This window comes from Diplodia seriata, assembly GCF_021436955.1.
Source record: "Diplodia seriata strain FDS-637 chromosome Unknown scaffold_4, whole genome shotgun sequence".
Lineage (NCBI taxonomy): Eukaryota > Fungi > Ascomycota > Dothideomycetes > Botryosphaeriales > Botryosphaeriaceae > Diplodia > Diplodia seriata.
In genome coordinates this window covers 158,875-186,448 of record NW_027117311.1, presented here as the reverse complement: position 1 = coordinate 186,448, position 27,574 = coordinate 158,875, and the positions used below count along the sequence as shown (strand labels likewise).

Genomic DNA, 27,574 nt, shown 5'->3' with positions numbered 1-27,574 from the left:
CCTCCCCACCATCCCCCTCGACCGCTCCGACAACACGTAATGCAAACTCACCACGTCCCCCCGCGCGCACGCCTCCTTCTTGCTCGCGACCACCTCGAACGCGCCCCGCGGCAACCCGGCTTCCGCCGCCCGCGCGTCCGCGCCGTCTTGCGTCAGCGACGCGCTCCACGCCACCACGCGCATCCCGAACCCCAGCACCGCGACGCGCGCGGCGGCGGCGCCGAGTTTGCCCAGCCCGAGCACTGCGAACGTCTTGCCGGCGAGGAAGACGTTGAGGGGGGCGGCTGGCGGCGGCTGCCACGACGATGCCAATCCCCCCTTTTCCGACGAAGCGGTCTTCAGCGCGGCGTCGTCGCGCGCGACGTTGTCGGCCAGCGCGAGCACGAGCGCCCACGCGTGCTGCGTCGTCTTGCTGAAGGCCTTGTCCGCGCCGGGCCCCGCGTCGGACGGCGTGCCTGCGACGGGGATGGCGCGGGCGGCGCAGGCGGGGAGGGCGAGGCTGGCGTTGCGGGTGCCTGTCGTGAGGATGAGGCGCAGGTTGGGGAGGGACTGGATGATGGAGGCAGGCAGGGGCGTGCGTTCGCGCATGGTGGAGATGATGGTGTAGGGGTGCAGGCGCGCGATGAGGGCGTCGGTCGCGTCTGGCGGGAGCGTGTCGGTGTAGGTGTCGATTTGGAGCTCCGAGGGCGCGAAGGAGGTGAAGTGGGGGGTGGAGAGGCGCTGGTAGTCGTCCAGGATGGCCATTTTGATGGGCGCGGGGGGCGGGGTGGGAGACATGGTGAGGGTAGAGCGGAACCTGTGGTTGGGGCTTTGGATGCGGGAAATGGGTGTGGCGGTTCTCCAGAGGCGTGGCTTTGGATGGAGAGATTGATGCGGTTGAAGGAAATGGCGGGTGTGTGGAACTATTAATGGCATCCGTTGGCGTTGGATGGAGCGTTGAAGTTGAGATAGAGAAATAGTACACTGGCTGTGATCACGTCAAATGGCGGGGCACAGCGGCAATCGGAGGTGGGATGCGTAATGCGGGGCAGGAAAGCGGGAAAGAGAATAGCCATCGGCTTAACCCATTGCCGAGCAGTCATTGCTGATCCAACTAAATTCACAGGTTGACTTCCCATGCCACTTGTTTTCTTTTGAATATGAGTACATCGAAATTCATGCAATCATACCACCTTCCCACTACCCGGAGTCGGCGCTTCGACATGCCTGCTCAACAGAGCCCTTCCCAATGCACTGGTCTTCCGATGGTAATTAAAGGTATAAATCGATAGCGTCTTTCTGCAAAATCGCCAATGTCTCGTGTGGAACTTCCACCAAGCCTAGATGCATTACCAAGAGCCTTCTGGCCGTCATCGCGCATGCTTTCTCCGGGTAATTTCGCGAGCTGTTCCCCCGTAGACTCCGCAGCCTTTATGAATAAAAGTGACCTTTTAAGGCTGCAAGCAGGTATAGAATCACTATAAGTTCGAAGGGGAAAGAGCAAAAGAAGTACATTGCATGTCGTCTCGAAAAGTACCACGTAGGACCATCGCCAACATTTCCCGTCTAGGCAACCACGACACCGCAACTAAGTCATCGACCATGCAAAAACGACGGGTGGCGATCGGACAAACCGAGACTTCCATCAGCTCTTCGACGCACTCCTCCCGCGATAAAACCAATCTGCCAACCGCACGCCCCAAGCCATCCACCTCGCCTGCTTAAAAAAGAGTAAAACACCACACTAAACTCAATGTCAAGATCATGCGCCCTTCCAGGTATTTCCGCCGTCGAAGTGACACCAGCCAGTCCCGAAAGGTAACCCGCAAAGCCCACGGAACCAACGGCGCGCCATCCACAAACCAAGTCAAGAAAATCAACATACCGCGTCCCACCCCGATGAGATCCGACGCACCTTCGCCACCGCCCCATCCACCTCAGCCCTCACCACACTCCTTCTCGCCGGCACCAACCCGCCCACCGCGCGCGCCAAGGCAGGCATCACCCTCGCCCTCCGCCGCCCCCTTCGCCTTCCGCCTATCCAACCGCGACGTCCTCATCATGCACAGCGCCGCCGTCGCCGCGGTCGAGCATCAAGACGTCGTCGTCGTCGTCGTCCAACACGCCCCGCCGGATCTCGCGAACTAAGTCCGCAAACGCCGCGACCGCCGCGGGATCGTCCGGGGCGAGGGCGATGGATGGCGTGGTGCTGTTTGCCAGGTCTTGCACGTCTGCCACCAGGGACCGGAGGACGCAGTACCACCCCGGAGAGGCGCCGTTCCTGCACTTCGCCGCCGTGGACGCAGAGGTGGCGGTTGAATGGGCGTGGAGGGTGGTGGTGTCGATGACGGGGATTTTGGCGGAGATGGGGGTGGGGATGGGAAGGGTGGTGGTGGTGGTGGTAGATGTACCGATCAAGGCGCGGGCGTTGAGGGCCTGATGGGGATATGGGCGTCCGAGGGCCGAGGAAACGAAGAGGACGAAAGCAATTATGGAAGACTTCATGATGTGCGGAGTGTTCCTGTGATGAGGTAGGTGCTTGTTGGTGTCGGTGGAAATGGCATGCAGGTAAGTGCATTTATATACGCTCCTCATTGAAAGTCTGGAAGTCACATTTGATGGACGTTCTGGTGTATAGTAAGCAAGGACCGCGTAGGCCAAGAGAATTTGTGTACGTCATGAGCTTAGAGGGCCCGAGTTCTACTAACAAGCTAGGGGGGTGTTAACGTGTAAGGGATTTTCTCTAAACAGCTAAGCCTACTACGAATAGGTGTGATTGGCAATACGATATCACATCAACGAGAGTCCGCTTGGCATGTTTTCTTATTCAAGCAAAGGTCTGGCCGGGTTGGTTTGTCTTACTTTGACCGCCAACGCACTCCACTCTGTCTTCCATCTGCAATATGTGACAGATAATATAAATGAGGAAAATACATATCCTTACTAGTAACTTCCATAATGTCTTTGCCTTAAAAGCAATATTAGCCCCACATTACTAAAACCTCGACGCAAAACGAGGCCCATATATGTCGAAGTACTCGGGCCCGCACGCTTTCAAGCTAGCTGATCGTCTAGATTCAGATCTGTATGACTTTCTAGCTTTATCCCATGGGAGAAGTAACTGTTGTGATGCTTATCATCCGTTAGTCCAACCAATTCTTCTACCACTCAGAAGGTCGGCTACTTGATCCCACTGGTGCAACATGATTTGCGCCAGGGAGCGTCATTGAGGTGTCATTTGATTCAGATGTTACGCCAGATACAGACGGGTTTGGAGGCAAGCAAATGACCGTCATCCTTGGAAGTTGCCGAAAAGTAGCCGGAGAAAACATGCGGCTCCCATAAATGATTTGAAGGCGAGGCAGCTCAGACTAACAAGGGTGTATAGGTCAAAGCTAAATGCTACCTTAGAAGCAGCGTTGAAAGCGGCTGTAAGCTCGATCCAGTCATTCGTGATAGATCATACTAACCCACCACCACCTCCATCATCGCCTCCCAGGTATCCCCATCCGTCCAATTCTCCAGAATCATCAAACCGCCGCAAACCCCCTCATCAACCCACCCTTCCCCAACCGCTCAACCCACTCATACGCCGCCCTCCTAACGTCCTCATCATCCGCCTTCTTCCAGCGAACAACCATCTCCTCCACCCTCGCGGTCAACTCCCCATCCGCCTCGACATCAAACCCACCCAGCAGCTCCAGCGCCAACTCGATCCTCAACCGCTCCACGACGCCAAACGGGCCGCCGCCTCCAACCCATCCCAGCCCGAGCGCAACCCGCACGCGGTCCTCCCTCCCCTTCACGCGCTCCGCCACCTCCTTCTTCACGCGCTCGAACCTTCTATGATACACCACCTCCTCCCCCACCACCCTCCCAAGCACCTCCGCCACCGCATCCGCAAAACGCCGCCACCCCTCTTCCGCCTCGCCCACGCCCACTTCCACAACCCCCACCCCCGGCCACGGCAACAACCACAACCCCACGCCAAAAACATCCGGCAACGTCGCGGGCCGCGTCCTGGTCCCGTGCGCGCGGCGGCGCCACGCCTCGACCCCCTCCACGAGCCGCACGACCAGCGGCCTGGCATTCGCGCGCCACGCGCGGCCCAGCGCCTCCATATCGGCATCAGCGTCCTCGGCGCACATCCACGCGGGCGGCTCGAGCAGGGCGACCAGCGCGTGCCAGTCGCGCCACGAGCGGCTCGCTTCTTCCGCCCACACGGCCGGCGACGCGGACGTCGTCAGCGCGTCGGAGAGCTGCAGCACGAGGTCCTGGGCTAGCGTGACGTCGACGGGTGCATTGTCGTCCCCGCTACCACCACCACCACCGCGATGTTCATCCCCCGCCCCCGCCGCCGCCGCCGCCGCCGAAGACGCCGCCGATGAGGAGGAGGAGGAGGACGACGACGACAACAGCACCCCATGACACAGCCACTGCGCGGCCCCGCACCCCACCCACCCGGGCGCGATCGCGGCGCCCGGCCCGGCGGCGAAGAGGGCGAGCCAGCGCTTCTCGTCTTCGGTGCGGTCGCGCGGCGCTGCACGCGTGCGGATGGCGTCGGACGCTTTTCTGATCGGCCCCGACGCCGGCGGGTCGATGCAGGAATGCCGCATCCAGCGCACGGCGTCGACGGCGACGTGTTTTGGGATGAGGGCGCGTGGTATGGTGGTGAAGACGGCGCCCCAGACGCGGGGGTCGAGGGGTGGGACGGGGAGATCGTCGGAGAGGAGGACGGCGTCGTCGGTGGTGGAGGCGAAGCGCTGCGCCCATGCGCGTGTTGAGGACTGCAGCTGGGCGAGGGCGGGCAGGACGACGCGGCGGACGAGCTGGGGGACGATGTTGACGGTGGTGGTGGTGGTGGTGGTGGCAGGCGCTGTCGTCTTCGTCGACGTCGTCGTCGAGTTGATGTAGTGCAGCAGCGCGGAGAGCAGCGGCGGCACGCCGCGGTCTAGGTCGAGCTTGGCGGGCAGGCCGTCGTCCGGGCTGAATTTCGAGCCGGCGTCGACGATCAGCGTCTCCAGCGCGGCCAGGACGCGGGCGTTGTTGTTGGTGGACGTCGACGTCGACGTCGATGTCGATGGGGTGAGCATGCTGAGCAGGGCGTCGAGGACGGCGTGGCGGATGTCCGGGTGCGAGGCCGCCTGCAAGATGCGTGTGAGGATTTCGGTGGCGAAGACGGGCGGGATGTACGTCGCGCCCTGCAAGAGTTGGGCGAGGTGTTTGACTGTTGTTATCTTGACGCGGGGGGGAGGGGGAGAGGGATTGTCCGAGGGGTCTTGTTGTTGCTTCGCGGCTTGCAGGCTCGTCGTGATGGCGTCGGCGAAGCGCGTGATGCATGCGCTGGCGTCGGCTGGTGAGAGGCGGCGGAGGAGGGTGGGGGTGAGGAGTTGGCGGTGCCAGGAGCTGGCGTCGGGGAAGTTGGTAATGGCGTTGATGCCGAGATCGACGGCTAAGGCGGGTCTGTCGCTTTCGTGGAGGAGGGCGATGAGGCCAAAGGTGATTTTCTCCTGCTCGTAGGGGATGGTTGAGCCGGCATGGGCGCGCTGGATTTCTTCGAGGGAGTCTTGCGCCAGGCGGAAGAGGAGGAGGGGTGGTAGGGTCAGTGAATGGGACTTGAGGATCCTAAAGGCCCAGTGGATGTCCTTCTTGCCCTTTTGGAGGAATTTACTGTCGAGACGCATCGCGGGATACCTGACTTCTTCGGCAGAGGGGAAAGGTGATTCCAGGATCATTCGATCTGTACCGTTCTTGGTGTCGAGGAAGAGAAGCGCCGACATGGCACGCGACTCAAACTCCACGGCCGTGTCCTTTCCCAGAGTGGTGTACAGCTGATCTGCTGGCACACCTGGTACAGTCGGGTGATGGTCTTCTGAAAGCATCTTGACAGATCCGAGGTAGGGAATGTGTATGCTCTTCGCAATATCAATGTATACCAGATCAAGCCTCCTTTCCTTGACAGGTGCCATAGCGGGCGGGAGCGGATCCCATTCCAGAATCTCCGATGGATTCGCGACCCGCGGTATTCTCGGATCGTGCTTTGGCAAGTCCACCTCTTGAGGCGGATTCGCGTCTTCCTTCGGCCAGAATTCGAATCGTTCAGACAGAGTTCCACCTCTCCAGTATCGGAATGCCTCTGGTAAAGACATCCTGTCTCGGCTCAAAGGGCCTACTGCGTGCGCCCAAGCTTTGTCTACACGTCTCTTTTTCTCTTGTTGGTCAAGTGATTTCGGAACGAAGATTTCCAGAGCCTCCAGGTAGCAGTCTGCGAAGCCTTCGATCGCCGTTTGCATGTCTTCGTCATCCGGGTAGGGAGCGAGGGCATTAGCGGGGTCCATGAATAGAACTGCGTGAGCGCGTGATGCGATGTACGGAGTCAAGTCCTCAGGTGCCGACGCTCTCATCCGGAAACTGCTCGTCAGTTCTTGGATTGCAAGGCCACGAGGATACGGCTCGGGAAGCAGGGCTGTAGCTGGTAGGGACCGTGACCGGAAGTCTCGCCAAATCTCATCCCGGGCTTTGGCAAATTCGTCAAAGAAGCGATAGGTCGAAGGCCCGGCATTCTCGACGTCAACGGTGGACGAGTAACCCAGAACCCCTTTCCTATCTTCTGACGCGAAACGATCGGGGCCGGGCTGGAGGAAGGCCTTTTCCGCTTTGACCAGAAGTGCAAGTGTGTCTTCCCAGACGATGGCATAGATGTCATCCTCGGAAAAGCGACCAGTCTTCTTCAGTGCTACGGAGAACTTCTGCCACCGTAGCCTGATGACGTCGTGGCAGAGATTGCGAGTAGATTTCGCAGTGCCTTCGCCGGCAGCCGGTTCCCGCATTGCCATCACTATCGTCTCGACGAGAGTCCAGAGAACATCGTTAGCCTCAACGACTCTGTTCCGGAGTGCTTCGATAGTAGTTGCTTCGTTTTGCAAGTCTCCAGGATTCCCGACCAGGAGATGTTTAGCTTCGAAGATGTTGTGATCATAAAGCTCTCGTACTGTGAGCTGTGAGGACGTCAGCGATAGCCATAACACGAGCAAGGTCCTCGAACAAGGACATACCGCGTCTCGGATGTAGCGATGACTCCACAGAATAGCGTCTTTGAACACTCCCAGCGATCCACTGAGGAAAGCCCACCGCAAAGCATCTCTGGCGTGAGCCGCCCGATCCGGCTGCTGTTTACTGGACACAGCATTCTGTTTGAACTCGTCCATTCCTGCAACCGTTAGTTCCGCAATCCCAGGGACTCAAACCAGACTCACGCTTCGTCGCAAGGCCGACGACCTGTTCCGCGTCACCCTTCCGCTCCAAGAGATCTCTCCTCAGATGATCAAGATCCGCATCCGCCAAAGCAAACCCACCACACGCGCGCAGCCGTTCAAACAGCACCAACGCCTGCCCAGCCTCCAACCACAAAAACGGGCTGCGGTCCCAATTCAGAACCCGCATGCCCTCCAAATCCCCATCATCGTCCAAGTCGCCCCACCCCGCCTCCTCCAAGCACAGCCTGAGCCACGCATACCGCGCGGGGCCCCTCTCGACCCCCTCGAACAAAAACGCCGCCACATCCCTCTCCCTCTTCCGCCGCAGCGGCCCCGGCCCCACAACCACGCCCACAACCGCCGCCCTCACCAACGCCCTCAACGGCCCCTCAAACCCTCCTCCATCTCCATCCTCCTGCGACTGCGAGAGCCACCCCCTCGCCCACAACCTTGCCGCCCAATGCACCAACAACCTCCTCTCCCCCCTCCGCCCGTGCCGCCCCCACACGCGATCCATCTCCACCCGCACCCCCGCCGCCTCGGGCCACGCCGCCAAACACGCTGCTGCTAGGCTTACGATCTCGCGGACCTGCGCCACACTCGCGCTGTGTCGCCGCCGCCGGCACCGCCGCAGCAACGGCTCGACGAGGTCCGACACGAACAGCTCGGGCGGGAAGGCGTGCGGCCGCTGCTGCGCGATCGCGTGCGCTAGCGACCGCAGCACGCGCAGTGAGAAGTGCATCGAGGGCGAGAAGTTGGGTGGCGCCGCCTCGTCGTCGCTTGCGTGGCTCGTGGATGGGATGTTGGCGCCGTGCAGGAGCGCGAGGAGTGCGGGGCGGATGGCGGCGTCGAGGTCGCGGCGGCGGCGGCGGCTGTTGTCGTTGTCGGGATCGATGTCGAAAAGGGCGCGGTGGAGCGCGGCTTGCACGGCGGCGGGGTGGCGCTGGGTGATGATGCCTCGACCGCCGCCGTCGCCCGGGCCGTTAGCGGTTAGTTGCGAGAGGATGACGGCGGCGGTGCCGGCGTCGTCGTCGGCACCGCCATCGTCATCGACCGACGTCGTCGTCGTCGTCGTCGATAGACCCCGCGCCAGGGCGTCCTCGACGAAAGCGGCGGGGCAGGCTTGAGCGAGGGGCGCGAGGGCGCGGGAGAGCGGACGGCGGTGGTCGTCTCCACCACCACCATCACCATCACCACCACCGCCGCCGTCGCCGTCAGAAGACGAGGAGGAGGGAGGCCCCCCGCGAGCACGAGCGCACCCATCCAACCCCCCCAACGCCACCACCAGCGCCGCCACCTCCCTCCTCCTCTCCTCTTCGCCCCCGCCGCACCTGCCCACCGTGCGCGCGAACTCGGCCACCTCCTGCACGGAGAGGCATTCGCCGACGACACGCGCGACGCCCTCGGCGCCGCCGAGGCCGTCCCACGTCTCCTTCCACAACGACGACGACGACGACGACGACGACGAAGCGAGGCTCTTGCCGAGCTGCTTGATGCCGGCGCGGCGGACGGCGGCCGACGACGACGACGCGTTTTGCTGCGTGAGGGCGAGGGCGATGGCCGAGGGGGATTTGGAGAGCTGCAGCCAGATGGTGAAGGCGGCCGGGTGGATGGAGCCGTAGGCGACGCCGGCGATGAGGTGGTGGGTGATGGTGTCGGCGTCTGCGGTGAGATAAGGGGAGGAAGAAGCGGTGCGGAAGAGGGAGACGAGCTCGCGGGGGGTGGAGTGGCGGATTGTGGCGTACGGGAGGAGGGATTCGACGGATGCCATGATATACGTGTTAATTGGTTTTTTTTGGATGTCGGAGAGTTGATTGGGATGTTGTGAAGTAAGCCCCATTTTCAGCTTATATATAACGTCAGTTTTGGGGGCGAGGCTTTAGTTTAGCGTTGGAGTGGTGCCTTCCTTCCCGCGGTAACTGTTTCGGGCATGGTCGATGACTTAGCTGCGGTGTCGTGGTTGCCTAGACGGGAAATGTAGCCGTAAATGAGGAAACCCGCCCGTACCCATTCCGTCGGGAATTCATCGGCACAGCATCCGGCTACCTACCTACCTTAACTCCAACACACCCGACTCCATCCATCACAGCTTCTTCGTTGCGAAAACTTTCAGATACGTACGACTCACATTAACGCCATAACGCTCGTCCCATAACTCGTTACCCGGCCAGTAGAGCGGCGCGTTGAACGGCGCGAGGAACGGGTGAAAACACGAAGACTTGAGATGTTCAAGTACAGAAGAGAAACTGGGTCGTGAAAGATTCTGAGAGTCGCGCAATGTTTCCGGTTAGCAAAGGTAGAGCACACCTCATTACAAGCCAAGAGACGAGTTTCTGAATTATCCCCTGCAACGGGATGTCATCCACGTCTCCCCCTCTCCACGCTGGCCGTAGCTCCCCACGACAGCGAGAGCACCATGAACAAACCCGGGTATAGCAAAAACAAACTACATACATACGCGTTCCAACCTCGCATCCAGCTCCAAGCCATCAACCCCCCGACCCCATACAAACCGCCCCAATAACCCTCCCCTTCACCCCCCTATACGCCACCCCACCCCCCTCTCCCCCATCGCCCCCGGCCTCCACCTCCCCCCTCGCCACTTCCCCCAGTCCAACCAAACCCCCCCAAAACCTTTCATCCGCGCCCTCGTCCACCTCCAACATCCACCCCACCAGCGCCTCCATATCATCCACGTACCACTCCGCCAGGGCCCCCCTCTTCAGCCCCCCCGTTTCGGCGGTGCCACGCGGGTCCCAGAAAAACTCTGCGGCGAGCTTGGCGCGGAGATGGGTCGTCGGGTGGGGGGACGCGTTGAGGAGGAGGGGGGAGAGGCGCGGGTGGGTGTAGAGCCGGGGGTTGAGGGCGAGGGCGAGGGTAAGGAAGGTTGTAAGGGGGGTTGTGGGGAGGGGGGATGGTGTCGATGCCGTGGTGTTGGTGGTGGTGGGAGGGGCGGCTTTGCGGGGGAGGTTAAGGTTGGGGGGCGTGTAGGGGTTAAGGGTTGTGAGGGCGGGGGAGGGTGATGGTGCGGGTGCGGGAGTGGGTGCTTGGTGGGGAGGAGAAGCGGGAGGAGGAGGAGGAAGAGGGAGGGCGGCGGCGGTGGTGATGTTGGGGTGGGGGAAGAGGCGGGATTGGAGGGCGGCGTAGGGGGCGGCGGTGTTGAAGGAGAAGGAGGGCGCGGGGAATAGGGGCGGTGTGGGGGCGTGGTGGAGGGAGAGGAGGGCCGAGGCGGCGGTGGCGAGGAAGTCGATGCCGCACTGCGCGTCTTTTTCTTCCTCCTTTTCTTTTTTTGCTGCTGCTGTGTGCGCGCGCTTCGCTTCTGGCCGCGTTTTGCTACTGGCGCTTGGCGAGGCGGCAGGAGAGGATGAGGCGCGGCGCTTGCGGCTGGCCTCGGATGGCTCTGGAGCGGTGGCGAGTCGCTGTGTCTGCTCCATCTCCCTCTCCCGCGCAGCTGCCTGGGCCTCGAGCAAGGTGCGGATCTCAGGCAGACATTCTGGCGTAGCCGGGATAGTGTAGATGTCTGAGCCGGCATGGGTCGATGTCCCCCCGGCGGCCGACAGAACCTCCCGCGGAGAGGAGTAGTAGCTGATGCTGCGGCCGACGAGCACCTCCGGCGACGCCATCTGCGAGCTGCACTGGGTTGGAGACAACAAACATGGCGGAATACACGCCGGCGATGGTGGAAAGTCGAACGGAGGAGGGCTGGGCGTCTGTGGGGCCAAGTCGCGCCGTTCCGACACGTACGGAGGCGGTGGTTCGACGTCCTCTTCGCCGTCCGCGAGCTCTGCCGCTTTGCCCTTCCCGCCGAGCTCGCATTGCTCCCATTCAACCGGCTGGGCGCCGTGGTTGCCGTACAGGGCATCCCAGTGCAAAGGATACTGTTTCAGCGTGTCGTTGCGGAGATATTCGTATATCATCCGCATGCCTTGCTGCGCGTAGTCGCTCGGCTTGATGTAAAGCGTGAAGCTGAGAGCCCGGGAAAGGGATTTAATGCCAGCTAGGTGGCTGGCAGCAGTCGAGGTGCTTGGACGCAGCGCTTTGGCGTTCGACTTGGGCATCAGGACGTAACCGGGCTCCTGGAGGTCGAACCGAGCACGAAGGACGAATCCGGAGTCAGAAAAGCCGGCATCATGGACCGCGGGAGCAGATTCGCCGACGTCCGAGATCCTGAGAATATCGTACTCCAGGGGGGAGGTCTTGTAGGAGAGCACGTGGAGTGGAAGAACGAGTAGAAGCTGCCTTCTACGGGGCCTTCCAGACACCCTCACTGACACATTCATCGAGAAGCGCATGAAGGCTTGTTCCAGTGAAGAATCAAGGCCAACTCTGAACGACAGACCGGCATCTTGTTTGTTGATGGTAGAAAGAGAACCGAGAGTGCGAGTTTCGCAGCTGTCAGAATCCACCCACTCGGCCAGCACTTGCTCGTTGACGTAGTCCAGCAGGTCAAAGCTCTCGCTCTCCATGGCCATGGCGTCTCGCGCTCAGATTTGGATCATGAAAACACGTTGGACACTACTCATTGCACATTGTAGAAGTTAGTAAATGATTGTTTTAAGAACAGGAACCACTTCATTTTCGAGACTAAGACAAATTGCCCGGGTAAAAGCGACGGAGACTTGCACCTCCATTCTTCTACGAAAGCAATCTCGACCTAGTGCGCTACATAATAGAACATGACACCCAGCTGCAAAGAAGGTGTCCGCGCCTAGGACAAACCGGCAGAGTACCAAGGGTAGTCCGCCCAACCAACGCGAGAACCTGACCGCTATGGAGCGTCTGAGGATAGTCCTCCCTACCAGTTGGATCCAGCCGCCACAGAAGCCTCGAGAGGAGTCCTCGCGTTGGAGAACTGGCCTGCTGCAAGGGCATTCTGGGAGCAGATCGCAACTCGGCGGCTGAGAACGGGATCGCTGCAAACCTTCCAAGGGTGGTTCAGCACGTCGACTAGCGAACCAAACCGCTATAGCGCTCTGAGACCAGTCCCCATAGTCTATCCGCGACCAACTGCCGCGAAGCGTATGAGGGTGGTCCTCGCGATGGAGAACCGGACCGCTGCAAAGAGGCTTCGGGAGTAGTTTAAAGACAGACAAGTGAAGATGTAGTCTCTACCGGTTGCTATTCGGCGATGCCGACGAAACCGTTGGGTTGCACGTGTCGGAGATGGGTAGAAGGCGACTAGGCCAAGCCAACCGCTTCACCCCAACTCGTCCAACATGGCAATCCGCGGAGTCGTTTGTCCATCCATCTCAAATCCGATAAAGAAACGCGCGATGAACAAAAACAGGGATGGGGGACAGACGGAAAGGCGGATGGCGATGGGGAGTCGATGGAAGTGCGATGGCGGAAATGCGGTGGCTGGGGGCAGCGCGACCGACGAGGGGAGCGGCCAGCGACCGAGACGACGAGTGCGAGGTGCAAGGGAACCTGGGATGGCGACAGGGAGACGGGTTACAGATGCAGCCGATGCGGCGAGGACGAGTTGATGAGGATGGGGGTGGGATGCGATGGATGAGGTGGGTGAGTCGAAGGGGAGAGGGTGCGTTCACGCGGCGAAGTTTGGAGATGGCGTGCGCTCGCTTATGTAACGTTACCGTTACACGGGCGCACGGGCGCACAGCAACAACTTAACACCGCACCACGACCGACGCGGCCCCGCTTGGATCTGCGCGTTTCTCGCGCTGCACGGAGACGCGTCGCGCTCTCTTGCTCCGCATCGTGCGCGAAGCCCGCGAAAAGGGCTCTCGAACTTCACTCATGCACAAGGTACTTTCAAGCTGCAATGCTGCTGCCTACACCGGCAACGTGCACAGACCAAGCTGCGCCTCACGGAGGCACAGCATCCGCATTTCGAAAGCAACGACCTCTCCCGGCACCATAGGGCGAAAGCCAAAGGAAACCAACTGAGAGGCACAACACCCGATCCTTGAGCATTCCAAACCCTTCTCCCCTCGCAGAAATCATCCAACAATCAGAACCACAAAAAACACCTTCGCCTCACTCTCGCATGCTCACCTCACACCTGCATCAACCGTCACCCACGTCCCCGCTCCCCTCCATCCCCATCCCCACTGCCCGCCAATGACCGGAGAACACCGTCGAACCGGTCAACAAACGCCGGCCCCCAACCCAAAACACCCAACCCAGCCCCGCGCCGGCATTGCTTCAATCATCGCCCCAGTCCTTTCGCACGTACGGAGTACCGCGACCTTTTTACCCCCAGCCGATCGCGTGCGTGCGTGCGTGCGCCGGCGGATGAAATCCTCCAAACCACAAGAAAAGCCCAGCCCAGCCCAGCCCAGCCCACCAACGGGGCTGCCTGCAGCGGCTGCAGCTGCTGCAAGGTACGGCGCAAACTACCAATCGCAGCCACGTCTCCCGAGGCAATCCCTGCCCCACCACTTCGTTGCAACCGAGGGCTATAACGGTACTACTGCGAACAACGCGCTTCTCTTGTATCAGAAGGGCGGGCGCCGTTTGTCGAACTGCCGGAAATGGTAGAGGCTGGAGATGATCTACATAACAACACAACCGTCTGGATAGGTAGAGAGAGAGGCACAGCCACCCTCTCTGCTCTGACGTCCTGCCCGTTCTGCGTCCCGGCAGCAGCCCCCCATCTGTATGCATATGCGCCTTCTCACGTGGAGAGAGAGAGAGAGAGAGCGACATACGGTACTCCGTACATACATATGCCAAACCCAAGTTCGTGCATACCGCATTGTCTCATCCATCCCGCCGGGAAAGCAAGCCTCCTTGCATGCCCATCAGAAGGCAAAGCGCGAAACGAAAAAAAAAAGAAAAAAAAAGGGAAAGCAAACCCGGCGCCTCTGCCAACCGACCGGCCGCTCATGTTTTTCCCCCTTCACCGTTCCGTCGCCCATCATCATCATCCGGTAGATTATACCCAGAAAACCCCGACAGGCTGGGTCGCTGTTGATCAGAGTATATTACCGGTAATGCAGGCAACCGCGTGGCTGGCTGAAGCGAGAACGCGGCATTCTCGATCCCGCCAATGAAAATTGATCGAGGACCGCCGGCGGGGACCGGGGGGCACCGGGGGTGGTTGTTGCATAAGGAATTCCCACGCAGCCTGCAGGCCTACCTATGTCTTGTCGTCGACTGCGCTTTACTACGTGCGAGTCTTGAGTTGGGAGTCTACCGACTACATACGTCACCAACGTTTTCATGTAGTTTCGACGAGTAGTCTCCCCACATTGCATGTCCGTGTATATCTGGCTTTCGACGACTACCTATGTATGCATGGGATGAATACGCTGATGAGGCGTTCCGCTCGGGGTATATACTGTACAGCAATCTTCTGCCAACCCCACTGTGGCTTGAAAGAACATTTGCAGGAACCAACCAACAAAAAAAAAAAAAAAAAAGACATGGGTATATCTACTCGCGCTCCATTTACGTACAACAAAGCCAAAAGAAGATTCGTTACGGTCGTCACGTACGTCCGAGTGACAAACAAATCGGGAGAGCGGGAGCGGGGGGTAATGCCCCAATTCCCCCATCTCTCTCTCTCTCTTCCCCCGTCTCCCTCCCGATTCTCGAGGGGTAGAGGAGGTTAGTTAGTATAGGGAGAGCAGCATCTCCGCTCCTCCTCCTCCTCGCTCCATCCGCCCTACGCCTCCTCCCCACAAAAACCCCCAAACAACAGACCGACCCATCACACAACCGTGCCCTTGGCCTGCCTCACATCCTTGAGGTTATAATTCTTCCAGACCAGCACGCACGGAATCGCCAAGACGAGTATGCACGTAGCAGCGATGCACATGCGCTGCTGGGCAACACAATACGCCTTCTCAATCGCAACCCTAACCTCACCTCCAACCGGCTCCTTGAGCTGCTCAACAAGACTGCCATACAGCCGCTGGACATCCCCCTTCCTCCCCTCAGGCAAGAACTCTTCGAGCTTGACGGGAAACACGTTGGACCAGATGGCGCCGCTAACACCCAGCCCGACGGCGGAGCCGATGCCGTAGAAAAGCGACAGGAGCGCGAGCACGACGGCGACGCCGGAGCCGCCGGTCTGCGTGTTGTCGGGGGGGACGGCTTGCGCGACGGCCGACATGACGGCGATTTCCTCGCATATCACGGCCGTGCCGCCCGAGAAGGCGATGAAGATCTGGCACATGACGACGTACCCGATCGGCCAGCCGTCGGACCGGAAGTGGCACATGAGGCCCGTGCCCAGGATCATCCACGGGATGGCGATCAGGGCGCACCATTTGAAGCGGTTGGTTTGCCGGATGGCGCTGTGGGGGGAGGAAAAGCAGTGTTAGCGAGGGAAAAGGATCAGGCGCGCGGGAAGGGGGGACGGATCGAAAAAGCTTACAGTCCGACGATGACGGCCCAGAAGCACGAGCCGACGTTGTAAATGTTGCCGACGTAGCCGGCTTTGGAGACGTCGAGCTTGTGCACGACTTGGAGGTAGGAGGTGAAGTAATAGTCCCAGCAGCTATAGTTGGTTTCCCCCCCCGGTCAGTGCTCTGCTTCATCGTCGCAAGGGGGGAGCGAGGAGGTGGAGAAGGGCAACTTACTAGTACGCAACGAACACGACCGACGAGCAGCAGCAGGCGCCCAGGATGGTCCGGTCCGTCAGCAGGTGAAACGGCAGGAACCGCACGGGCGCCCACCACTTCTCCCACACGTAGAAGCCGGCCAGAGACAGGCCTCCGAAGATCAGCATGCAGATGATCGACGCGGAGCGCCACTGGTTCATTTGGTATGCTGCCAGCGTGAGCGGCAGGATCAGCAGCGCGAAGCCCGCGCAAAGGAGCACCATGCCAATGACTACGTTGATGCAGCGTCAGTATCATCGTCATGCTTGCATGAGTAGCGGAGTGTTAACGTACCGTCAAACTCGACGAAATAATAACGCAGGCTCTCCAGAAAGCCTCGCTTGTCATCCTCCCACCAGCTTCTCTCTTCGATCTTCCCTTCATTTACCGCCTTCTTCCTGTTGATTAAGAAGATCAGGGCCACTGGTGTCGTGACAACGGGGATGACGATGGTGAAGACGCCGTAGCCCCAGCGCCAGCCTTCGGGGCCGCGCGCGAGGAAAGTCTCGGCGGCTGAAGGCCCAGCGAAGGTAGTAGCAATGTAAGGCGTGGTGGTGAAAGCGAAGATGAGGCCTCGATTGCGCAGGGCGGATGTGTCGGCGATGAAGACGTCAAGCACGTAACCGATGCCGTTGAAGCCGACCCAGTAGAAGACCTGCGCTGCGGCGTATGTTTCGACATTTTTGCAGACGGCGAGTAGTATAAGGCCTGTGGAGCTCTGTTAGTCCATGAAACGCTTTGATCGGGGTTGGTGGGGGGTGGGCCTCAAGAAGTACGTACCTATCGTTGCTGTTATGATCATGGCGATATAACCTTGTGGCCTTCCCCAGATGTCGATCATCTTTGCGATGGGTAGTTTGACGACAGCACCAATGATGGAGGACATGATAGAAGCGGTCGTGACGAGTGAGTGCGCCTTGAAGTCGCTGTAGACGTACGGTAGCAGGCTGTTCGAGATCTGCTGCTCCAGAGAATCCATGAAGAAAACCATGAGGATCCTTTTCCCCAATACCCGTCAGCACACTTTTCCGGCAGCACTGTAACATTTCGGGGGCCCGTACAGCAGGTAAGATATCACCAACGCCTTTCTCGTCCATGTTTGTGTGATGGCTTCCACCTCCTTGACGCCGGCTTGGACGTGTTCGCGCTCGTTTTCATCGTTGTCGGCCCAGAGGATGGACGACCCCGCTTTGGTATTTTCGTCGAATGTGGAGCTGGGCTGCGAGCGGAGCTCATACTGCGGTTTGTGAACACGATCGTGTCGCGACGGCGATGTCGAAGGGTGGATGTCGTCGGTCATGATATGCTAGACGTAGGGCGACTGGACAGCAACTGACGCCAAGCAAAACCAGCGGGGGAAGCTGGCTAGTGAAAGGCGGCAGCAGATCTATATGTACGGGCGACGCTCCGAAGGCTGTGAATCGCGACGTCCGGGCGCAGGAGCAGCATTTGTGGAGCCCTGCTGCGGAGGCGACGAGGGAAACAGGCAGGCGAAGAGCCCACGCCGCATGCTGCCCGCAAATTCACGCATCGGAGCGTATGCAAGACAAATTGCTTGGCTGAACGCCCGCAGCTGATTCGAACATGGTCGTTACCGCAACGGCGGGTCCAACGCGCTGGAACTGCCGCATGGGGAAGCGATGACATCTGATCTGATTAGATTTTGAGCCCCTCGGCGAGTCCGACACAGGTGCGATGTCGGGCCGTGTAAGAGCGCCACCGCCCGGTTGCCAATCACGTCGTGAACCCGTCAAAAGTGCGAGTCAAGAGCAGGCGAACGCGTCACGGCGTCAGTTGATCCTTGGGAATCTAATCTTATCCAGCGGCCCCGCTCTGAGGGCAGCGCAGAGCCAACGTAAAACCGCTCAGCGGGGCTTCCCGCTGGCGGCGGGCCGCGACCGCTGCGAGGCTTCTGGCGCCTGCTAGTGTTGTCTGTATGAAACGAACATTTCCTTCCTGCAGGGGCGCTCGTGCAGGAGGGCTGCGGTAACCGTCAGGCCGGGTCTGCATGCGGCGAAGGGGATTGGGTGGCTTGACGATAGCCGAGCTGCACATCGATTAAAGGCGCTTCTCGTTCACAACCCGAATCCGTGAGGGAGCGACCCGGACCCGAGACTATTTGGGAGCGTGGTCCCGTGTATAGTGCTCCGGGGCTCTGCGCATGAATGGACGTCACTTGTTTAAGTTGCGAAATCGTAGCCGAAGTGAATTCGAAGACGGCCACCACGAAGCCTGAGCTATCCGCTCTCTTTTAGATCAGGATCCCAACGGCCCGTACTTTCAGCCTGGTTGATGTTTAGCATACTGTCGTCCGCTGCGCTACTGCCTGTATAGGTTGTCCCACTGTAAGGCCGAGAATTTCCTCTTGTGGCTAGCCCTTGGCAAGTAACCCACGGCGAACTTTGCTGGAAGAACGCCGGATAATGCCGAGCACTGTGCGTGTCGAGCCGGTAAAAATGTGTCAAGCTCTTCGGCGCCGGTAAACGGATGCGTCCATCACTCTGGCGATCATTTTGCAGTCACTATTGGATCAGTAAAGAGACGTGAAAATTCCATCAGTGACTCGGACAACAGGGCGGCCTCGGCCTCGGAGGTCGGGGTTGCCGCTGCATGTCCGGATGACCGGCCTTGAGAGAGAGAGAGAGAGAGAAAGCGAAGTCGGCGTCGTTGAGGAAGTTGTAAACATTCATGAGAGAGTAAGCTTTTCTGGGTCGCAGCCACATGTCTCCTACCTCCTCGCCGCTCGCGTGAGCAATTGCCCTTCCCCAGCTCCTCCATGCCGGCTGCGCCGCCACCATGCAGTAGCTCATGCGCTTCCCGGTAGCTTCGAAAAGCCCTCCTCCGGCGGCTGAAGCCAATTGAGCCGGTCGTATTCGTTCTCGCCCTCGATGCAATGGAACGTGTAGATGAACCTGCTCTTCTCGCTCAAGTTCTTCTCGCTCTTGTGCAGCACGTTCCCATGTATCAGCACCAGCGTGCCCGCCTTGACCTCGCCCATCTTGTACTCGACCTCGCTCTCAATCCCCGTGTCGTCGCCCAGCCCCACCGCTCCCTTCTCCCTCATCTCGCGTATCGCGGGCGGAAACGCCTCGCCCGCATTCTGCACAAAGCCGGTGCCGCCGGCGCCCTTGGCGGCCTCGCGCAGGCGCACGAAGCGCTGGCGCACGGGGCTGGTGCGGTGCGAGCCGGGCGCGAAGCTGAGGCAGCCGTTGCTGGCGGTGCAGTCCTCGAGCGCGTACCAGAAGCCGACGGCCGACGGCGGGTCGGTGTAGAGGAAGGGCGAGTCCTGGTGCGGCGGCACCGCGCCGCCGATCTCGGGCTGCTTGCAGATGACCATGCTCTGCAGCACGCGCGGGTCGCGGAACCCGAGCGACCGCGCGATTGCCGCGTTGCGCGCCGACAGCGACATGGCCCGGAACGGCGGCGACAGTTGGTGCAGGTAGTGCCCGATCTTGTTGATGGCGCGGTCTTTGGGCTTGGTGAGCTCGCCCGAGGCGTTGAAGGCGTCTGTGGAGGGGCGAGGAGGGCCATGTTAGCTGCTGGAGGCCTGCTGGTGGGACGCGAGGGCTGTGTAGGTACCTTCTTCGAAGAAGAAACGGATCTTGTCGCCGCTCTCGAGGAAGTAGTCGTCGCCAACATGCTCCTTCTCGCCCTGGCCGGTCGAGAACTTGGTCATGGGGTGTTGGTCGATGGGGAACTCCTTGAGCATCCTATGCGACTCGTCAAGGAGCTCCGCGACCGTCTTTTGCGGTATCGCGTCCGGGATCAAGAGGTAGCCATTTTCTTCGAAGAACTGCAGCTGTTCAGGCGACAGGCCAAGTTGCTCGGTGACGGCCATCCTACACGCAAGTCGTGGACAGGATGCTGCAGTGGAGTGCGCGGGAGGGAGGAGGAGTAGCAGGGTGTGGGACGAATTAGAGTGCTGATGATGTAGTAGGATCCGCGGTCGCGAGAGATCAGAGCTGCCCCGCAGACGCCGCCGGCCACTCGCGATAAGCCAAACGCGGGGTCACGCTACCCGCCGCTCCCCGAAACACCAGCCCTACCCACCGAGCTACTTCAAGTCCATTGCTCGGACTTATAACGTACGTAATCAAGGCGCAACACCTCCGAAAAACAGAGATGGGTGAACTCGAAAGAGAGTGGGTGATCGATACATGCGGCTGAAACAATATACATATTTCTCGCGTCCCTACAAGCCATCTAGCTGTCTTGTTGCTTTGCCGGCGCCAGTGAGCTCGCAATACCAATATAGACAGAGGAAATCTTCAACATTTGTGGGATTGCTCCCGTCAATCCTCTGAGCTTCTAGCCTTCCTCTTTTTCAACCCAATCGCTCTACCAATATCTTCCCATATTCCCAGCGGAGGTTCGGTTGCAGCCTCATACGCATCAATCATCGGCCTCTCCCAGACCAAGTCTGCCTCATGCGGCTGGACAACCTTGGTCCGCTTGATCAACTTGTATCCACCATACAAAACAATGCACACAAAAATCATGGCGTAGTAGGTGAAGAACGTCCCAGTATTCCACCAGCCCGGCAGGAAGACGGTGTATCCGTAGGTCGTGACAGTAAAAATCATGAAGAGCAGTCCGAAATACGCGGTATACGGTTGGTACCAGCCTTTGTAGGGAAGGCTGTTGCGGTCGTAACCCTGGGCCTTCAGGGCGCGGTAGAAGTAGAGATAAACAGTACACATGATGATGTAGTTTATCATTTGAGCAGCTTGCGTCAGGTTGGCCAGCCATTTCAGGCCTTCGGAGGCGCTCGAGCCCAGAGACAGGAACGACAGAAATGGAAAGACCATGGTGACCGCGAACGACCAGATAGGGATTCCTTGACGGTTTACCTTCCTAAGGAACTTTGGTGCATGGCCGTCAAGAGCAAGCGCGTACAGAGATCTCGTTGCCGCGTACCTTCAAAAATGAGTATGCCATACGTAATATCGCATGGTGTCAACTTACACATATGAGTTGCCTGCAGAGAAGATACTTGTCACAAGAAGCGCATTCGTAATATCCGGCAGTATGGTAATGCCCATGTTCTGCATCGCGATGACGTAAGGGCTAGCGCCGGCGTCGCCAGTTGCGCCTTCTCCCAGGAGATCGTTGATCTTGGGGTCGTTGTAGGGCAGCACAATGCCGACACAGAGGGCTCCAAGAATGAAGAAACAGCCGAAGCGCCAGTACACCGTCTTGAAGGCTTGCTTGATCGTCTTGCGGGGATACACGGCTTCACCCGAGACCATTCCGATGTATCTAGCGCTTGTTAGAACCAGCGGAGTTTGTTCATGGACAGGAGCGCATACTCTGGCCCCACAATGGTGAAAGCAGCCTGGTAAAACGCGCCGAGAAATCCCTCAAAGCGCCCAAGAGTGCCGGTGGTCACATATTCGGCGAACGATCCTGGAGTTCGCCAGTACCTGAACCCGTAGGCATCGCGCTGAGGATTGCCGCCGACCATGGTGATGAAGGTGAAGGCGAACATCATAAAAATGAGAATCAGCTTGCCTGACGACAGCCAGAACTCAGCCTCGCCGTACCAGCGTACGGCAAAGAGGTTGATGATGCTAGTCAAAATCAGCCAAGACGGGGGCCGAATTCACGTTATTTCACGTACGCATAGAGGACGATGCACGCGACGATGACGGCGGCGAGTGGGATGTTGTCGCTCCAGTAAGCCAGAACCAGATTGAGGGCCGAGATTTCGAACGGGATCAGGATGGCCTCGTATAGGTAGAAGTTCCAGCCTGCGGTGAAGCCGAGAGCCTCGTCGACCCATTTCGAAGCCATGCGCATCCACGAGCCGGTGACGGGGAAGAAGACGGCCATCTCGGCCAGGCAGCTGTTGACCAGGCCCAGCATGCAGCTGTACAGGGTGAAGGCGATGAACAAGCTGCCGGGCCCTCCCTCAATCAGACCATATCCGATGCTGACGAATAACGCGGTGCCAATAGAGCCGCCAATGGCTATCCACTGGATCTGACGGTTGGAGAGACGGCGATGCAGCTGGTCGGCATTTTCAGCCACGCCAACGGCCTCGAGCGACGGTTTTCGGTCTCGGACATCGGGCGACGACGTTTTCTCGACGGCTTTCTCGTGCGGCGGGGGCGACGGCGCGGTCATGGTGGGCGGTGCGGAGCGATCGAGGGACCCGGGGAGTGAGAGGCAGAATAAACGACGGCCATGGTCTGCGAGAAGAGTGGGAGGCAGGCACGGCGCGGCCGACAGTGGGCGACAGCTCCAGCTAGGTAGATAGCGGGTTGTGCGCCCGTGGCGGAGGCGGCGCGATTCCAGAAACGCTCAATGGGGGGCGATAAGCGGCGGGCGGACGAGTCAGAAGCGTTCGTTGGAGGGGCGGCGGAGGCGGAGGCGGAGGCGGCACAGCAGCGAGCGCGGAACAGCGCCGTATTTCGAGCAGCAGCAGTGGCGGGATCGCCGGCGCCCAGGATCAACCATCAACCATCAACACCCCTCTCCGCCGCGCGCTGCTCTCCCAACACGCAGCTCCCCTCCACCATGCCGTCGCTTTCGGCGTCCAGCATCACCATCACGTCGTTCTCACGGCCGGTCGATAAGTAATCGCACCACGGCGTCGTCGCTGCGGCTCCACTTTTCCGGTCGTCGTCTGGAGTGGTCGGTGAGGGTCGAGGAACGGTTACGAATGCGCGGAGGGTGGCCTTGGAGGGTGGCAGTGTGGCAGCGGAGACAGAGTGTACGACGGATCCAACTGCCTTTCTACATGCCGACGTGCAGATACCCTCGGCTTTCACCAGCAGCGCCAGCGCCAGCAGGTATATCTCTGCGTCGAGCGAGCCTTTTCCGACTTCCGCCCGCGGCGACATCATCGAGCCAGCTTTTGCCTCGTCCGCGGGTGGGTCGCCTCAGAGAAGCTTGATCTCGAACCTCACGAGATGGCTGCTCGACAACGGGCCGGCCCATGCGCCTCCCTGCGCCGTGGCTGGCGGGACGAAGGATCGATCCGCTGAGCCTCGAGAATCAAGCCTCCAAGCATTGCTTGTGCTGCTTGGCAGGTCCGATTCGCCCTCAAATGCTTCGTCCGGCCCGCGTCATGGCGGCTCGGCAGGGCCAGTTGGGCGGCGGCGGCTCTGACGTCTCGAATGCCTGCCGTGCGATCACAACTCTCTCGGCCGAGGTGGAGAATGGAGCCCCGACGCTGCGCTAGCTCTCAACCATCGCGCTTTCTCCTGGAGATAACGGCTGCACTGTCCCACTGTCGCCCAATCACGGAGCGCCGTCGAGCCCAAGGTCGACGACAAACGCGCCCTGAGACGCCTGGTGTCACTATGATCCTGACCTCTCCCTTGCGATCGCTGCGCCCTAGGCTCCGGCCCCGAGCTTCAAATGATCCCTCCGAGCATCCTTGCGCTCACCGGCTCGAGGTTTCCTGCACTGCTGTCCAGCCAGAGGCCCAAACTGTCTGTCCGTGGTCGGCGCTTTCGAGAAGCCATGTGGCGATGGGTCTGCCAGAAATTACCTCACCACCGAATACCGCCCGTCTCCATCCACGGCCCAAGGCCCTGGCCCGCTGCAGCTGCTCCATGCACCAGGCACGCCACGGAAGACACTGCTTCTCGCACATTTCAAATCGAGCAACTGTCTCGCACGAGCTGCTGTATATAACGTTCAGAAACCACCCGCTTTTTGCCCTTCTTCCAGCATCACCATTCTACTTTCTTGTCTTTTGCGTATACCTCCAGTTTCAGTGATACCACAACCGCGATTCTTGACCTTTTCTCCATCATGGGCTCCATCCAAGAAATTTCTCCCTCCAAAGGCTACGCCGGCCACTCTCCCTTCGCCGACACTCCTCTTCCTCGCCGCGTCGATGACATTGCCGCCAGCTGCCCCTCGAGGCCATGGTTCATCCTCCCGCGTACCTCAGATGTCCACGCTGAATGGCGCACCATCACGTTCGGTGAATTCGCAAAGGCTGTCAACGGAACATGCAAGTGGATCGAGAGAACTATCGGCCCCGTTCCGGATCAGCGTGAGACTGTGGCCTGGTTAGGGTAAGATCTTCTACGATCAAATGGTAAAACACACGGCTAAAACATGTTTCTAGCGTCAACGATGCCCGCTACGCCGTAGTTGTGACCGCTCTCATGAAGACCAACCGCAGAGTAAGCCATCACCAATCTACGGCAGCCTTGAAGAACGCTGCTAATCCCGTACCCAACAGGCTCTCCTGCTTTCTCTGCGAAACGCCGACGAAGCTCAGCTCCACCTCCTGCAACGCACAGACTCGACGCACTACCTCTACACCGATGGAATCGAAAAGAACTTGGCCGTTTTTGAGCAGCACTCCGAGGATATCCATGGCCACGAAGTCCCCACATTCGACGAGATGATTGCTCTTGGCGAGCAGCATGGTCACTTCGAGAGCCAGGGCCGTGAGGACGCACAGGAACATGTCATGGTCATTCACACCTCAGGCAGCACCGGCCTTCCCAAGCCCATCTACATGACCAACTCCTGGGTTGCGCAAATAGACCATCAAAAGTACATGAAGGCTCCTCCGGGTCGCAAGAACCGTTCGGAAGGCTGGATGGGACCGACAGCAGACGGCAAGCCCATGTTCATTCCTGCTCCCTTCTACCACACCATGGGCATGGTCTGCGTTTTCCGTAGCATCTACACTGGCCCCCTGGTACTTCCCCCGGTCGGTGTGGCGCTCAGCGCCGACTTGCTCAGCGAGATCCTCCTTCTCAGGAAGGCCACCGTTGGACTCTTCCCTCCTGCTCTGCTGGAGGAGCTGAGCGAGACCGAAAAGGGCCTCAAGGCGCTCTCGACTCTCGACGACATCTACTTCGGCGGTGCTCCCCTGGCCCCCGAAGCGGGCGACCGCATAAGGCAGGTGACCCGCGTCAACTCCATCATTGGTTCTACCGAAGCCTCGCTCATGGCTGCTTTGGAGCCTGAAGATCCGGCCGACTGGGAATATTTCGAGTGGCACCCCAACTCGGGTGTCGTCATGGAGGATGCTGGTGAGGGCCTGTGCGAGCAGGTCATCAAGCCCATCGTCGACCCCAGGTACATTTCTGTATTTGCCAACTTCCCCGAAATCTCCGAATGGAGAACCAAGGACCTGTGGGAGCCGCACCCGACCAAGAAGGGTCTCTGGAAGTACAAGGGCCGTCGTGATGACGTAATCGTTTTTAGCAACGGCGAGAAGTTTAACCCGGTTAGCTTCGAGAAGACTGTAGAGGATCACCCTCAGGTCAGAGGTGCTCTTGTTGTGGGCCAGAGCCGCTTCCAGCCGGCGATTCTCATCGAACCCGATTGGACCAAGGTTCAGGAGGGACAATCCCTAGACGACCTTCTTACCGACGTTTGGCGCTCGGTCGAAGAAGCCAACAAGGAAGCTCCTGCTCACGCTCAGGTCTGGAAGAACAAGGTTGCCTTCACGAAGAAAGAGAAGCCTTTCGTCCGCGCGCCGAAGGGTTCCATCGTGAGGCGTGCCACTACCAACCTCTACTCGCAGGAACTTGATGCTTTGTACTCCAACGAAGGCTTTGACGAGCAGCTGGGCAAGTTGTCCAAGGACGCTGATCTGCCCACTATCCGCGAGTTCGTTCGCAACGCCATCAGCTTGACCGTTCCGCTGTTCAAGGCTGAGCACACCAATGACCTTGACATTCTTGATTTGGGTGTCGATTCTCTGCAGGTCATGGCGCTCGCCAGCTCCATCAGCCACGCCATCAAGGATGATGCCGCGGATCGTGGCGCGAAGGTGCTTCCCCGCGACATCTACGCTAACCCCTCGGTCAACAAGCTGGCGACTGCTCTTGAGAGCAAGCTCTCCGAGTCCGACGCCGACGCCAAGCCTACGAAGCCCCGCGAGCAGGTCATGGCCGAGATGGTTGCGAAATACACCGCCGATCTCCCCAAGACCGCCGGCCCTCTGCCTGATCTTCCTGAGAAGCACACCGTGGTCCTCACAGGCTCGACCGGTTCCCTAGGCAACTACATCCTCGAGAACCTCATTGCCGAACCCACCGTGGCCAAGGTGTACTGTCTCAACCGCTCGGACTCGGCCGCCGCCCGCAATGCCCAGTCCTTCACCGAGCGCGACGTCCTCCCCGACTTCAGCAAGGTCACCTTCCTGTGCACCGACTTCAGCAAAGCGCGCTTCGGTCTATCGCAGGACGTCTACGACGAGCTCGCGGCGGCGACTACGCTCTTTATCCACAACGCCTGGGCCGTCGACTTCAACCACGCGCTCGAGTCGTACGAGCCCACTCACATCGCCGGCACGCGCCGCGTCGTCGATTTCTCCCTCCACTCGCGCTACCGCGCCCACATCAGCTTCATCTCGTCGGTCGCGTCCGTCGCCAACTGGCCGGCCACCGGCGGGCAGGGCGCAGTGCCCGAGACCTTTATCGAAAACGACCTCGCGCCTCTGCCCCAAGGCTACGGCGAATCCAAGCACGTCTCGGGGCGCATCCTCGCCGTCGCGGCGCACCAGGCGGGCGTGCCGGCGGCCATCATCCGCTGCGGGCAGCTCGCGGGGCCGCGGCAAGAAAAGGGCGTGTGGAACCGGCACGAGTGGCTGCCGTCGATCGTGCACACGTCGCGCAACATGGGCGCGGTGCCGGCCAACCTGGGCAACCAGGACGCGGTCGACTGGGTGCCCATGGACGCGGCGGCCCGCACCGTCTTCGAGACCAGCCTCGACCGCGTCAACCGCACCCGCGCCTCCGTCCCCCTCGACGTCTTCCACGTCGTCAACCCCCGCGTCGTCTCGTGGCGCACCCTCGTCCCCGTCATCCAGGACTACTACAAGAATCAGGGCGTCGACCTCCAGCCCGTCCCGTTTGCGGATTGGATGAAGGCCCTCCGCGCCACCCCGCTGACCAAGGACGAGGTCGAGAAGAAGCCCGGCGTCAAGCTGATCGATTTCTACGAGGGCCTGCAGGTCGAGGGCGGCGCGTTGCCGCCCATGGCGACGGCGCATACGGTCGAGAGCAGTAGGTGCTTGGGCGAGTTGGGCGAGGTGGATGGGGCGCTGTTTGAGAACTGGTTGAAGCAGTGGGGGTTTTAGATTTGGTTGATGGGAAGGTGGATTTGAATTGTATATAGAATGATGTGATCGAGGCGTTTTTGGGCGGAAAAGTTTATAGAGCTGTGGTAATAATAATGAGCTTGATGGTATCGCATTATCACTAGTCCGTTCCCGTGCAAGGTTGTCGAATGTGTGTAGTCGGGGTCTGATAAGATAAGCGTCTACTACATATGTATGTACCCCTCTATCAAGTTGGTCGGATTGGACTCTCCAACCGAAGGCAGTTAGCCTAATTGAGTAATCCAGATGTGGTCTAGCGTGGTCCGTCACTCATCACATTCTGTAGCATTCCGTCAAGGCGCGGAGAGCGTGGGTTCGAACAAAGCCTTGAACATTATTAACTGGATATCTCGGATCGACTCGCTCGAAAACACGGCAACGAAAGCGAGGGTCGGATGAGACTCCGACGGACGATCAGAATGACGCAATACAGTGGGTGAAAAGCCAGCCAGAAGGGGAGGGATCACCACGCAATCTCGAATCTGGAGGCGGTGGGCCGTCGCACAAAACCAGAAGCCGCAGCTGGTTCGCCGGCGTCCGCTGGCCATTCGTCCCGTCCTCCATCGCCGTTGCCCATTCGCCCGTTGCAGATGACAATCCGGCTAAACCTGGCCAGGCGCGGATAAATCGGTTTTCACGACCCACGCCCGCCTCGGCCTTTCGTACCATCAACACCGCCCTAA

At 59.6% G+C, this 27,574-nt stretch overlaps 6 protein-coding genes across 6 annotated transcripts; 1 reads left to right on the top strand and 5 right to left on the bottom strand.

Annotated features, from left to right (window-relative positions):
- Positions 1–3,509: 3,509 nt before the first annotated feature.
- Positions 3,510–9,246, bottom strand: SLS55_003915 (uncharacterized protein; the record flags this gene model as incomplete). Its single annotated transcript, XM_066775379.1, has 4 exons — positions 3,510–4,293; positions 4,441–6,977; positions 7,813–8,897; positions 9,243–9,246. The coding sequence occupies 4 exons, from the start codon at positions 9,244–9,246 to the stop codon at positions 3,510–3,512; spliced, it is 4,410 nt and encodes a 1,469-aa protein (XP_066633260.1).
- A 478-nt stretch (positions 9,247–9,724) lies between these two features.
- On the bottom strand, positions 9,725–11,580 carry SLS55_003914 (uncharacterized protein; the record flags this gene model as incomplete). The annotated part of the gene is made up of 2 exons (XM_066775378.1): positions 9,725–11,470; positions 11,575–11,580. The coding sequence occupies 2 exons, from the start codon at positions 11,578–11,580 to the stop codon at positions 9,725–9,727; spliced, it is 1,752 nt and encodes a 583-aa protein (XP_066633259.1).
- Positions 11,581–14,910: 3,330 nt separating this feature from the next.
- On the bottom strand, positions 14,911–17,105 carry SLS55_003913 (uncharacterized protein; the record flags this gene model as incomplete). The annotated part of the gene is made up of 6 exons (XM_066775377.1): positions 14,911–15,499; positions 15,580–15,702; positions 15,881–16,037; positions 16,100–16,513; positions 16,586–16,803; positions 16,888–17,105. 6 exons carry the CDS (start codon positions 17,103–17,105, stop codon positions 14,911–14,913), a joined length of 1,719 nt encoding a protein of 572 aa, XP_066633258.1.
- A 1,506-nt stretch (positions 17,106–18,611) lies between these two features.
- Positions 18,612–19,643, bottom strand: SLS55_003912 (uncharacterized protein; the record flags this gene model as incomplete). The annotated part of the gene is made up of 2 exons (XM_066775376.1): positions 18,612–19,312; positions 19,385–19,643. The coding sequence occupies 2 exons, from the start codon at positions 19,641–19,643 to the stop codon at positions 18,612–18,614; spliced, it is 960 nt and encodes a 319-aa protein (XP_066633257.1).
- Positions 19,644–20,097: 454 nt separating this feature from the next.
- On the bottom strand, positions 20,098–21,931 carry SLS55_003911 (uncharacterized protein; the record flags this gene model as incomplete). Its single annotated transcript, XM_066775375.1, has 4 exons — positions 20,098–20,722; positions 20,771–21,064; positions 21,115–21,375; positions 21,426–21,931. 4 exons carry the CDS (start codon positions 21,929–21,931, stop codon positions 20,098–20,100), a joined length of 1,686 nt encoding a protein of 561 aa, XP_066633256.1.
- Positions 21,932–23,569: 1,638 nt separating this feature from the next.
- SLS55_003910 (putative NRPS-like protein biosynthetic cluster) lies at positions 23,570–26,870 on the top strand (the record flags this gene model as incomplete). The annotated part of the gene is made up of 3 exons (XM_066775374.1): positions 23,570–23,838; positions 23,892–23,949; positions 24,009–26,870. 3 exons carry the CDS (start codon positions 23,570–23,572, stop codon positions 26,868–26,870), a joined length of 3,189 nt encoding a protein of 1,062 aa, XP_066633255.1.
- Positions 26,871–27,574: the final 704 nt, after the last annotated feature.